Source organism: Nerophis lumbriciformis, linkage group LG38, assembly GCF_033978685.3.
Source record: "Nerophis lumbriciformis linkage group LG38, RoL_Nlum_v2.1, whole genome shotgun sequence".
NCBI classification, from domain to species: Eukaryota; Metazoa; Chordata; class Actinopteri; order Syngnathiformes; family Syngnathidae; genus Nerophis; species Nerophis lumbriciformis.
In genome coordinates, this window is record NC_084585.2 from 442,501 (window position 1) to 455,000 (window position 12,500).

General features: G+C 43.3%; 1 protein-coding gene across 4 annotated transcripts in view; it reads right to left on the minus strand.

The window, feature by feature from the left end:
- LOC133577220 (nitric oxide synthase 1-like) overlaps positions 1 to 12,500 on the minus strand; it is a 214,890-nt gene that overhangs the window by 138,401 nt on the left and 63,989 nt on the right. For all 4 annotated transcript variants that reach the window (XM_061930864.2, XM_061930857.2, XM_061930881.2 and 1 more), the window contains one exon: positions 12,192 to 12,294. In XM_061930864.2, the coding sequence (XP_061786848.1) occupies positions 12,192 to 12,294 (103 nt within the window). The remainder of the gene's footprint in view (positions 1 to 12,191; positions 12,295 to 12,500) is intronic.

The window sequence follows — 12,500 nt, forward strand, 5'->3', positions numbered from 1 at the left end:
TGTATAGTTCAAGACTTAAGGTCATTTGAAAACATCACTGCAAATCATAATGGCCATACTTGCCAACCTTGAGACCTCCGATTTCGGAAGGTGGGGGGTGGGGGCGTGGTCGGGGGTGGGGTGGGGCGTGGTTAAGAGGGGAGGAGTATATTGACAGCTAGAATTCACCAAGTCAAGTATTTCATACATATATATATATATATATATATATATATATATATATATATATATATATATATGTATATATATATATATATATATATATATATATATAGAGAGAGAGAGAGAGAGATATCTACATCCTGAAAATATGCAAACAAACTGTGTTTAGATAATTGATACTTCAAACTTGCATAAATAAATATTAAGGAATATAACATAACTTGGCTTCTGAGAGTTTCAAAATGTAATGAATAAAATGCTAAAGTTGTTGATAAACAAGCAATTATTTTAATAATTAAATATGGTCATTTAAAGTGAATTATTATGATAACTTAAAATCAATTATTTCAAATCTGTTTATTTTAATGTATAATTCTATGGCTGGATGTAATAAGGAGTCAGGAAAAAAATACAAATAAAAATACAATTAATTTTGATGTTTTTAGCAAAATATAGTAAAAATGTATTTATTTTTTTTAATTTTTTTAATTAATACATATATTTATTTTTAGGTAAGATAAACATAATAATAGAATTTATCTCTAGTCTGGATGATTTAGTTCTTGTCACCCTGTTGTCCTCCCATCGTGAAAAAAGGCTGTCCTCACTCAGGTCCGCATGGAGCTGGAGGGGGCGTGGCCTCCAGCTCCGGCTGAAAATCGGGAGATTTTCAGGAGAATATTTGTCCCGGGAGGTTTTCGGGAGAGGCGCTGAATTTCGGGAGTCTCCCGGAAAATTCGGGAGGGTTGGCAAGTATGATAATGGCAGCTACACTTTCCATCTTAATAATCTAAAACAAATATTTGGGTCAGATTGAAAAGCTTAACGGTCAGCATGCGGCCCCCGGGCCTTAATTGTCCCAGGTCTGGGCTTTGGGGAAGCTAGTATTTCTTTTGTGAAAGCTCTTCCATGCGATCAGTTTGTGGCTGAGCTCAAATCTGTCCCCATTGACTTCCTGTTTTAATTAGAAGTCCATGATGAATATAATCAACTTCTAACAGCGGCTAACCTTTAGTGGCCATTGACTGATGAGAGGCTTGCAATGTAACCTCTGCAGTCCTGCCAAAGATCACAGTAATCAATCGCACACCTTGAGCACTCATCACAAATTGTTAGTCGCGGCGACGCAATCACGGCACTAAGCGCCGAATGGATCTGGATTGCCGGCAGCGTCACGCCACTGGAGCCTCGTTGTCATTTCCTGTCCTCGCAAACAGCGGACGACCTCGGGGTGGCGGAAGGAGGGGAATTAAATCGAGTTTGATTTTGTACACAGCCGAGCAAAGAGCCCACTTCCTGTCAGTCCGGGCTCAGATGTGACACATCGCTATCAGTGAGCTAGTTGGCGGGGTCAGCGTACCGTGAAGAAGCTCCCGGGCCCAAGAGTGACAGCTTGTTGACTCCAGAACGTGAATGCTAGTGTATCATTAAAATGTTGCTCTATTATGGGGGAACATCGCGCTTGACTGCAATCAATCACATGAAAATGAGATAGTTACCCCCTGCCTATGCCTACATTTTGTTATGCATTATTCACAAGAAACTAGGGATGTCCCGATCCACATTTTTGCACTTCCGATCCGATACTGACCGATACCGATACTGACCGATACTGGCCTATCCGAGCATGTATTGAAGTTTAAAGTTATTTAGCCTACTTAGTTGTCAGAATCATGTTGAAAAGGGTTTTAGTACTCTTGATAACAACTAGCCAGCTGAATTAGGGGAGTTTGAATAATACACAATGGTTGGTAACAAGAAACTGACCTGTTTATTCAAGGATAAACACAAAATAGACAAAATTATACATGACAAACAGAAATGGCATCATTGAACTAGGGCTGGGCGATATGGCCTTTTTTTAATATTGCCATATTTTAAGGCCATATTGCGATACACGATATATATCTGGATATTTTGCCTTAGCCTTGAATGAACACTTGATGCATATAATCACAGCAGTATGATGATTCTATGTGTTTTGATTGATTGATTGAGACTTTTATTAGTAGGTTGCACAGTGAAGTACATATTCCGTACAATTGACCACTAAATGGTAACACCCCAATAAGTTTTTCCAGGGGTCCACTTAAATTGATTCATGATACAGATATATACTATCAGATATATACTATCATCATAATACAGTCATCACACAAGATAATCACATTGAATTATTGACATTATTTATAATCCAGGGTGTGGAGGGTAAGTGTCAAAAAGACAGCCAAAAGAGTTTGATATGAGAATAAATCTAAAGTTAAAATATAGGGTAGAAATGCACCCATTTGCAGGAAATGTAGTCTTGATTTTCAACATTTTCTTTCAAGGCTTGCATGTCTACATTAAAACATTCTTCTTCATACTGCATTAATATATGCTACTTTTAAACTTTCATGCAGAGAAGGAAATCACAACAAAAAAAATCACTAATTTTTTCATACGGTGTTGATCTGGAAATTGTTGCCTCGGCATTTTGATGGTGTGGACGTGTGGCACCGAATGGAGATAAGCGTCTCGACAGACGTTACAATATTTGAACAATGATGACGAAAACGGTTTTCTCTGTCGTGTCCGTGTGTCGAAAATTGTTATGCGCTTATTTTTTCATTTGATTTTGTGCGTGGCATATAATTGCTATGCGCAGAGGACGTTTGAGCAGTGCGCAATTGCACAAGCGCACACCTTAGAGAGAACGTTGGTCACACGGCTGCGCTAGCATCACAGCTAACGTTAGCCATGCTGCTACCTCTCTGCTGGGAGAGGACGTATACATATGTGACGTATGACGTGACAGTATGTGACGTATGACGTGACAGTATGTGACGTATGACGTGACAGTATGTGACGTATGACGTGACAGTATGTGACGTATGACGTGACAGTATGTGACGTGTGTAAGAAGGTGCGCTTGCTGTCTGTGAGAGGGAGACACAGGAAAGAGTGAGAAGAGCCTGTCGTGTAATGCCAGCAGCTAAAAGCAACTGCGTGAGAATCCACAGACCTGTGGATGTGTTGAAGGTGTGCTGGAAAATGCGGAACGGAAATTAGGGAGCAGCAGAAAAGTGGAATGTATTATTTAAATAGGTGTGTTGGTAAACACGGAGCGTTTTTTTTTTTTTAACTGGATCTGGATCGGCATTTTCCCATGCCTTGCCGATACGCATTTTTTGGCAAATATCGGCGGCCGATCCGATCCAAATATCGGATCCGGACATCCCTACAAGAATCTCACAAGAAATTAGAAGATGTTTACCAACACTCGTCAAAATCCTGAAGTCATATGAATTCCTATCCCTGTGCAGTAATTATTAAACATTTGGTCATCCATCCATCCATCCATCCATCTTATCCCACTTATCCGAGGTCGGGTCGCGGGGGCAGCAGCCTAAACAGGGAAGCCCAGACTTCCCTCTCCCCAGCCACTTCGTCCAGCTCCTCTCCCGGGGGATCCCGAGGCGTTCCCAGGCCAGCCGGGAGACATAGTCTTCCCAACGTGTCCTGGGTCTTCCCCGCGGCCTCCTACCGGTCGGACGTGCCCGAAACACCTCCCTAGAGAGGCGTTCGGGTGGCATCCTGACCAGATGCCCGAACCACCTCATCTGGCTCCTCTCCATGTGGAGGAGCAGCGGCTTTACTTTGAGCTCCCCCCGGATGACAGAGCTTCTCACCCTATCTCTAAGGGAGAGCCCCGCCACCCGGCGGAGGAAACTCATTTGGGCCGCTTGTGTCAGGCTTGTCCCTGACAGTTTGACTGTGTTTTAGTTTTTCCTCTGCGTTTGTCTTAGTTTTCTGTCAGCGCTTTTATTTTGTCTTCATTTCCAGATTGTCTCCCTGAGTGCTGCTTCCCCTCAGCTGTGGCTGATTGGCACCTGGCCACACCTGGTGTCAATCAGCCAGCTGCTATTTAAACCTGCCTTCCCCTCCAGTCAGTGCTGGATTATTGTCATTGTCATTGTCACTACTACCTGTCATAATACTTGTCGTTGTAGCTCTGTCTACTTTTGTTCACTCAGCTCATGTCATAGTTTCTTCGTGTCACAGTAAGTGTTTTTGTTTCTTGTCGACAGTTAGCCTTTGTGCTATTTTTGTTCATAGCCTTGTGCGCGCCTTTTGTTTGTACCCTTTTGTTTGTTTTTTTTGCGATAGTGTTAAATTAAATGATGTTTTCTCGCTCAATGCCTGCCGTCATCTCTGCATCTTGGGGTTCGTCACCAACATACTCTGACAGCTTGTACCCGTGATCTTGTCCTTTCGGTCATAACCCAAAGCTCATGACCATAGGTGAGGATGGGAACGTAGATCGACCGGTAAATTGAGAGCTTTGCCTTCCGGCTCAGCTCCTTATTCAACACAACGGATCGATATAGCGTCCGCATTACTGAAGACGCCACACAAATCCGCTTGTCGATCTCACCATCCAATCTTCCCTCACTTGTGAACAAGACTCCGAGGTACTTGAACTCCTCCACTTGGGGCAGGGTCTCCTCCCCAACCCGGGGATGGCACTCCATTTGGTCATTATTCTGCTAACTTAGTAACAGTCAGCAACGATGACAACACAACCTACTTCAAGAGCGCATGATATACTCAAACAATACACACTATACATTAGGGGTGTCCCGATACAAATGCTTCCACTGTCGATATGATACCGATATTGGAGACTTGAGTTTTGGCAATGGTAGGTATGGAAAACACTAACCTATATATTATCTTCCTAGAATGGACCAAAAAGCTACATTTTTGTTGCATCTGACCACAGATCTTTCCTCCAGAAGATGTCAGATGAAACAAAAATGGAGCTGTTTGGCCACAATACCCAGCAATATGTTTGGAGGAGAAAAGGTGAGGCCTTTAATCCCAGGAAAACCATGCCTACCGTCAAGCATGGTGGTGGTAGTATTATGCTCTGGGCCTGTTTTGCTGCCAATGGAACTGCTGCTTTACAGAGAGTAAATGGGACAGTGAAAAAGGAGGATTACCTCCAAATTCTTCAGGACAAGCTAAAAGCCTAGTGGTGGCTCACATCCATCACACACACAGATATTTTAAAGCAATGTCAAAAGGATAAAGCCATTGTTTACAAATTTTGGTAAATAAATAACCAGAAAATGTATATTTTATTGTTTTCTTACTGTACCGAAAATGAACCGAACCGTGACCTCCAAACCGAGGTACGGACCGAACCGAACTTTTTGTGTACCGTTACACCCTTACAAAAAGGGCAGCATAAAAATATACAAATAAATCAATTATAAGTAAATACAAATGTGATAATATCGTACCATGAAATATTGATACCGTTACATTCCTACTTTTTTCATATATTTTGCTGTGTTCTAAAAAAATGATGTTGGTGTTTTTGTTTTTCAACTTTGTCCATGTTGAGTTGCTTAATTGCAAACTCGTGAGGTTTGGAATACTCCCAAATAGTTTTGAATCATCTCTGACGTACGGCACCTTGTGTTCAGATCAGATCAGATCAGATCAGATCAGATCAGATAGGTCTTTGTGGTCATTGCACAAGTACAACGGATCTTTGTTTTCAGCACAAACCCGTTCAAGATTAGACAAACAAACAGTGTAAAGGGTTACAGAGCAGGAACGCTGAGGGGCGGGGAGTCGGGGCCCTGGAGGGCGACTGCTGCTATGAAGCGCTGCCATCCGACCATCACCACGAGGGAAAACAAGCGGGGGGGAGGGCGGGTGTGTGCGTGTATGCCCAATTTTCTTGGGTGTGATGATGTAATGTTTTTATAGACTGAGGCCGATCTGCAAAAGTTCGACTCCAGTTGTCGTTGAGGAGGGAGACAGGTCAAAAGCGTCCATCATTGAGGTGTCCTCGGGGGTGATTTTCAGAACAGCCTGGTCCTGTTTTCACAGCGTCAAGGCCATTCGCACTTCTAAAAGTTTTTAACGATATCCTCCTGTCAACTGATTCTGGTAAATATGTTGTCCTGGTGCTTTTAGATCTGTCTGCTGCGTTCCACACCGTCGACCACGCCACCTTAGTCACTCGTCTTGAGAACTGTGTGGGCACTAAGGGCGCCGCCCTTAACTAGTTCTGGTCGTACCTAACCGACAGGAGTTTTTGTGTAAAAGTAGACAGTTTTATGTCTTCCACAGCTCCTTTACCACATGGGGTCCCCCAGGGCTCAATGCTTGCCCCAATTTTATTTGCGCTTTACCTTCTCCCCCTTGGTTCTATTTTTAGGAAGTACAGTATTGCATTTCATTTTTACGCCGATGATTGCCAGATTTATTTTCCCATGGCACAAAATAACATGGTTCAACATCTTATTGACTGCCTGCACGACATCAAAGTCTGGCTTTCAGCTAACTTCCTGAGCCTAAATGAAGACAAAACAGAAGTTATGTTGTTCGGTCCAAGTCGCTCTCCCTCCCCCAACGTTGACCTCGGCACTCTGACCCCGTATCTCAGCGACTGTGTCACAAACCTGGGGGTAAAGTTCCACTCAGATTTTAAATTCGAAAAACAAATCAGCAGCGTCGTTCAAAAAAGCTTTTATCAATTACGCTAAATAGCGAAAGTGAAACCGCTTCTATCGGGACATGATCTCGAGAAATTAATCCACGCTTTTATCTCGACTCGTCTTGATTACTGTAATGCCCTGTATGTTGGCATTAGCCAGGCCTCCCTCGCCCGCCTGCAGCTCGTGCAGAACTCTGCTGCTCGTCTGCTAACACAGACCCGCAGACGTGAGAACATCACCCCTATTTTAGCGTCCCTTCACTGGCTCCCTGTGCGTTACCCAATACATTTTAAACTCCTTTTATTTGTTTTTAAATGTCTAAACAACCTCGCGCCAACCTATCTCTCCGACCTCCTTCAGCCTTACTGCCCCACCCGATCCTTAAGATCAGCCGATCAGCTGCTGTTGACGGTCCCTGACACAAGGCTGAAGCTTAGAGGTGACAGAGCTTTCGCCGTTGCTGCTCCCAAGCTCTAGAACGACCTACCTCTGAGTGTTAGACAAGCCTCCTCTCTTCCTGTTTTTAAATCTCTCTTAAAAACATACTTTTATTCCATGGCTTTTAACACTGAGTGATATCCATCATGCAATGGCGCCCCTTAATACACCTGCTGTGAACCTGTTTTTATTTATTCTATTTTATTTATTTATTTTTTATCGTGTTCTGTTTGTGTTGTGTTGTGTTTGCTCGGTACTCGTTTTATCTTTTAACCTGTCCATTGTACAGCACTTTGGCTACCCCTGTGGTAAATTTTAAATGTGCTTTATAAATAAAGTTGATTTGATTTGATTTGATTCGAGGGAGTCAAATCGTAGACGAGGATGTTTGTTTTCTGCGAGCAGACAAAACAATGACTTGTCTGTTCTATTCGTCCATGCTGGGTGCTGTCAAATTCATTTAAATTTTCTTTTTTCAGCAAGCTTCTCTATGATGTGATCCATCTTGCGATTCAGTTCAGAAATCGCCACAGTCTGTGTTCCCAGAGCCCGGCCCAAACCATCCATTGCGACGAACAGCCTTTGGGCTCCTTGAGTGGCTGCAATCGTCTTACGGATTTGACGATACACCAGAGTAATGCCCAGCCCGATCAGCAGGTGCCCCGCGATTACGGTTCCAAATAGGTAGATGTCTTCCACGTCCTCGATGGAAAGGACTGAGAGGCGCATGATTCTCCATTTATACCAGGAATCTCTCCCTCGAACCCCTTTTCCTCGTCGAAAATATTTTGTCAATTGCGTCGAGAGTCCAGCTGATCATTTCCATGTCTGATGTTTAGATTTGAGGACAGCGCAAAGAAAGAGGCTTCAAAAAGGTTCAGACAAGACAAAAACAAAGAGAGCAAGCTGGGAGAAGGGAGCGGAAAAAAATGCGACCGCCCTCACCAGAGGCAAGACAGAAAATGAGGATAAATTTGAGGATAAATAAAGGTATAAAAACAAAATGTGACAAAATGCGTTTGGTAAAGGTGTGACTGCGAAGAAGACGGCCGTCCGGTCCTTCGGGGTTTCTTTACGCACAAACTTTTTTCCAAAACTTTTGACGGGAAGTGGGCAAGAAAGAGGCCGAGCGAGAACGACAGCCTGGGAAATATTATGAAATATTTGTATGGATCGCAACGATTTGCATGACATGTTAGCCGCGCGACTGGAGAGCTGCTGCCTTATTCAGTGATGACTCAGCCGTCGTGGGTAAGGCACGGACGAATATTTATGGATAATCAACTGGCCGCTGGAATCCACTGGAACATTCTGCCACTTTTCCTCTGCAACAGGCTTATTAAATACATGATACATTATGCAGCAGGCTCACCCAGGGGTTGTGTGGGTGTTGGGTGGAAGCGTGGTTAATCCTTCAGCGGAGTGTGAGAAACTAGATTGGAGGCTGAAATAAGATAACGTTTCCTGAACCGAGTGTCTGAATTGATCAAATTAAACACTAAGTGAGGGAACTTCCTGCTGCGTGAGTCAGTCCTCGTGCAAACTGGACACACACAGTCCACTTGGCAAACACACACACCTTCAACAAGCACACTGCGGTCGCACACCACCAAGAACGACATATGGCCGCCTCATCAGAGCATATAAAGCCGCCTCATCCACATCAACCCCCGCCGCCTCTTTGCAAAAATCCTCTCCTTTTTTCCAAGGGGGGGGTCGTTTCAAGACGCATGTGATGGTGAGAGAGAGATACACTAAATGGTAAACGGGTTATACTTGTTGTGGAGGACTCGCACTTCCGGGTTTCTCGGACTTGACGGTTTGGAGATTTTGTTTATTTTTCAATCGCTTTTCAGCACTCGCCTCTTCTCCCCCGTCTCGCTCTTCCGGTCGCTTTTTCAGCTTCGCGTCTTCGTCTCCATCTCGCTTCCGCTGGGGCTCGGGCTCGTTCTCGGTCATCCACTTCGACTTCACCAACGCCCTCCTTCCCGGCTGCTGCCTTTTTATACAGTGACAAGTGATGAGACAATTGCGCCCAGGTGGGCCATCTACGCACTCGGCGCGCCCGCCTCGCTGCAGGTCCGCAGGCCACGCCCCCCCCCCCCCCCCACACTTGTATAGCGCTTTTCTACCTTCAAGGTACTCAAAGCGCTTTGACACTATTTCATACCTGCCAACTTTTGAAATAAAAAAAAACCTAGTAGCCAGGGTCCAGGGGCCGCAGGCCCCGGTAGGTCCAGGACAAAGTCCTGGTGGGGGGTTCAGGCTTCGCCCCCCGACGTAAAATGATTGATTGCATTCAGACAGGTTAAAATGTTGCTAAAACCATCACTTTTCTATCAGTCACAGTGACTTTTCAAAACAAAAATATTACAGCAAAAATCATATGGGTTGATTGACATGTTTATTCTGTAAGCTAACTTCAATAGTTTGAAATTATTTTGACAGTTAATGCCAGTTATCCTGTCAACCTTTCACAAGACTTCAATTTGTTCATTGAAAGTATAAACACTTTTTACAGTAAACAAATGGTAAAACAGTACTAAACAATTCCATTAAAAAAAAAATTGGTGTCATTATTAACTTTCTGTCCAAGCTTGTATAATCTACTGCCTTGTTCAATTGTAAAAAATATTCTGTGCCTAAAATTCACATTTCTATCACAATTGTCATACTGTAAACATGGTAAGCTAACTTCATTAAAATTAATAGTCCTGTCAATAGCATGGAATTACAATTCAAATGTAGTTTTTTCAAAAGAATTGAAAATATGAAAAATGAATGAAAATGAATTGAAGCCATCAGACACTTGAAAAGTGGCACATCACATCTCTAATGTAATCATTTGAACTTTTCAACAGAAATAGCACTGCAAAAATATTAAGGACATACTTCTGTATTTTGGTAGTTATGCTGTCAACATTTAACAAGATTTCTTCAACTTGGACTTGAAAGCATAAATAGTATAAACACTTTTAACAGTATAACAGTACTAAACAATTCCAATAGATAACATTGGTGTCATTACCTTTTTGTGGCTAAAATCCGAAAAACGTTGAAAGTTTTCCACTTGTATCGCTAGCAACGGCATTAGACTTGTGTTTTTTTGTCCCAACGTGGTCTTTTACATTGCTAATTCCTCCGTGTCCGATCGAAAAATCTTGTCTGCACAAGGTGCAATTCGCGTAGTTTTCACCCTTTTTGGAACGGGTAATTATTCCCGGATAGGCTTTTGAATATTCTTCACGGAATGACTGCAGTTTTCTTTTCGGTTTAAGACTCGTATGCGATTTTTCTCCGGCTGATTCCATGATCGTTCGCTCGTTTGGAAACAATGGCAACTGGTGCCTCGTGCTTGGCAGCGGTGCTATAAATAGCCTCGCGCATGGCATTCGGAATGGCTCGAAAGGAAGTTACGGGAAGCAGTGTCGATTGTCATTGTTGTTACGCGATTTCGTGAATAAAACTTAAAAAAAATAAAAAAAATTGAATTAATGAAAAACCGTATTTTTTATCACTGCAACCGTAACCCGGAATAGGTTGATGAAAACCTTACTAATTACGGGAAAACCGGAGTAGTTGGCAGGTATGTGAACCCGATAGAACACCTTTGGGATGAATTAGAACGGAGACTGAGAGCCAGGCCTTCTCCAGAGGGACCTCACCAATGCGCTTTTGGAAGAATGGTGTGAAATTCCTCTAAACACACTCCGCAACCTTGTGGACAGCCTTCCCAGAAGAGTTGAAGCTGTGGACCCACATCATATTGAGCCCGATAGGCAGGCCCGGCCCTCACCAATCTGGCGCCCTAGGCAAGATTTTAGGTGGCGCCCCCCCACATCGGCAGTGAAGTGTATATACTCACAAGAAACCGAATAGCTTTGTCTTTGACCTTTTTTTTTATACTTACAACTATACCTAATATATAAAGGGGTGGAAAAGTGACTATTACCTGCAGGGCAAACATTAGCTAACCAGAAGGCAAAAACAATGTAAACAAAAAACACCTGCTTAAAAGATCTAATACAAATGTCCCTGAGGAATGTAAGGTGGGAGTACTGTAATTACCTAACGTTACATTATTATTTTCCATAACAATTTAGCCCCCTCCACAATATTAACCCGACGTTAAAACAGAACTAGCTATTTATTGATTAGCAATTGCCGAATCATGTAACATTAGCTTAATGCTAAAAAGCCAGGTTACTATCACATTCTGTAACAGACAAATAATTTCATGTAGGCTAACGTTACCTACCTGCTACCTCTGTCTTTTCTCGTTTCTCCTCCTCTTCTTTTCTCTTTTTTCTTCCCTGGGCACCTGACAGTTTTGGCCGTTTTGACATCTTGTGTTGATTTTTTGATGTGGTGACGTCCAAAAAGAGTCATGATACGGGAAGGGGGGGGGGGGGGGGGTAATGTTGTAACAAATAATATTTCTATTAAATAGGCTTTATTTTGCATTTTAATTAACGTGGGATTATTTTTTGTATTTAGAAATAATAGTACCAACTTTTTTTTTTTTTTTCTCCAACATTTGTGGCACTGGCGTGGCGCCCCCTGATGGACGGCGCCCTTAGCATTTGCCTATACGGCCTATGCCACGGGCCGGCCCTGCCGATAGGTTAGGATTGGGATGGCACTTCAGGTTCATATGTGAGTCAAGGCAATATAGTGTGTTTAGCACTCTCTGTCAGAGAGGGTACAGCGAGGACAAGACAAGTGGGTGGATGATGCAGATTAGGACCCGATGCGAGCCGCAGACACTCAGACCTGTGACCGGAGCCTCCAGTGCACGAGGCGTAATCCGGACTTAATGCTGCAGCAGCTTGTCGCCGGAAGTATCTAATGCCTAGGTGATGGGACGGCGAGCGAGGGCTTTATTAGGATGAGCCAAGAGGCAACACAAAATGCGTGCTCACTTCCTAAAAGCACAAGTGAGGATTACAAGGGGGACGAGGGGTGGGGCGCGTGGACGCACATTCATTATTCAAAGCGCAAAAGGGACGCTTGACAGGCTTGCGGCGAGAAGGGGAAAAAAAACCCGCGAGGGTCCGTCGGCCATGATAGAGAGACGCTCCGAATTGTTTTCACCTGCTCGGCCTCGATGTTGTGCAGCACCACCGGCATGTTCTCCCGCCTCCTGTTGTTATCGGACGCCAGCTGGGGTGACGTGCCGTTTCCCACGGCGAGGTCCCTGGAAGTCACAAAGGAGTACAAGTTGTCAAACAAATGTGCGTGTTTTTACACAAGAAACTTTTGTATCTCTTAAAATATTACCAAAATATTAGTATCGGGACAACACTAGTTCAAAGTAGATAAGAGGATTTTTTTTTTTTTTTTTTTTTGGACATTTGATCAAAATCCATCCATAACTTTTTAAAGGGGAACATTATCAGCAGA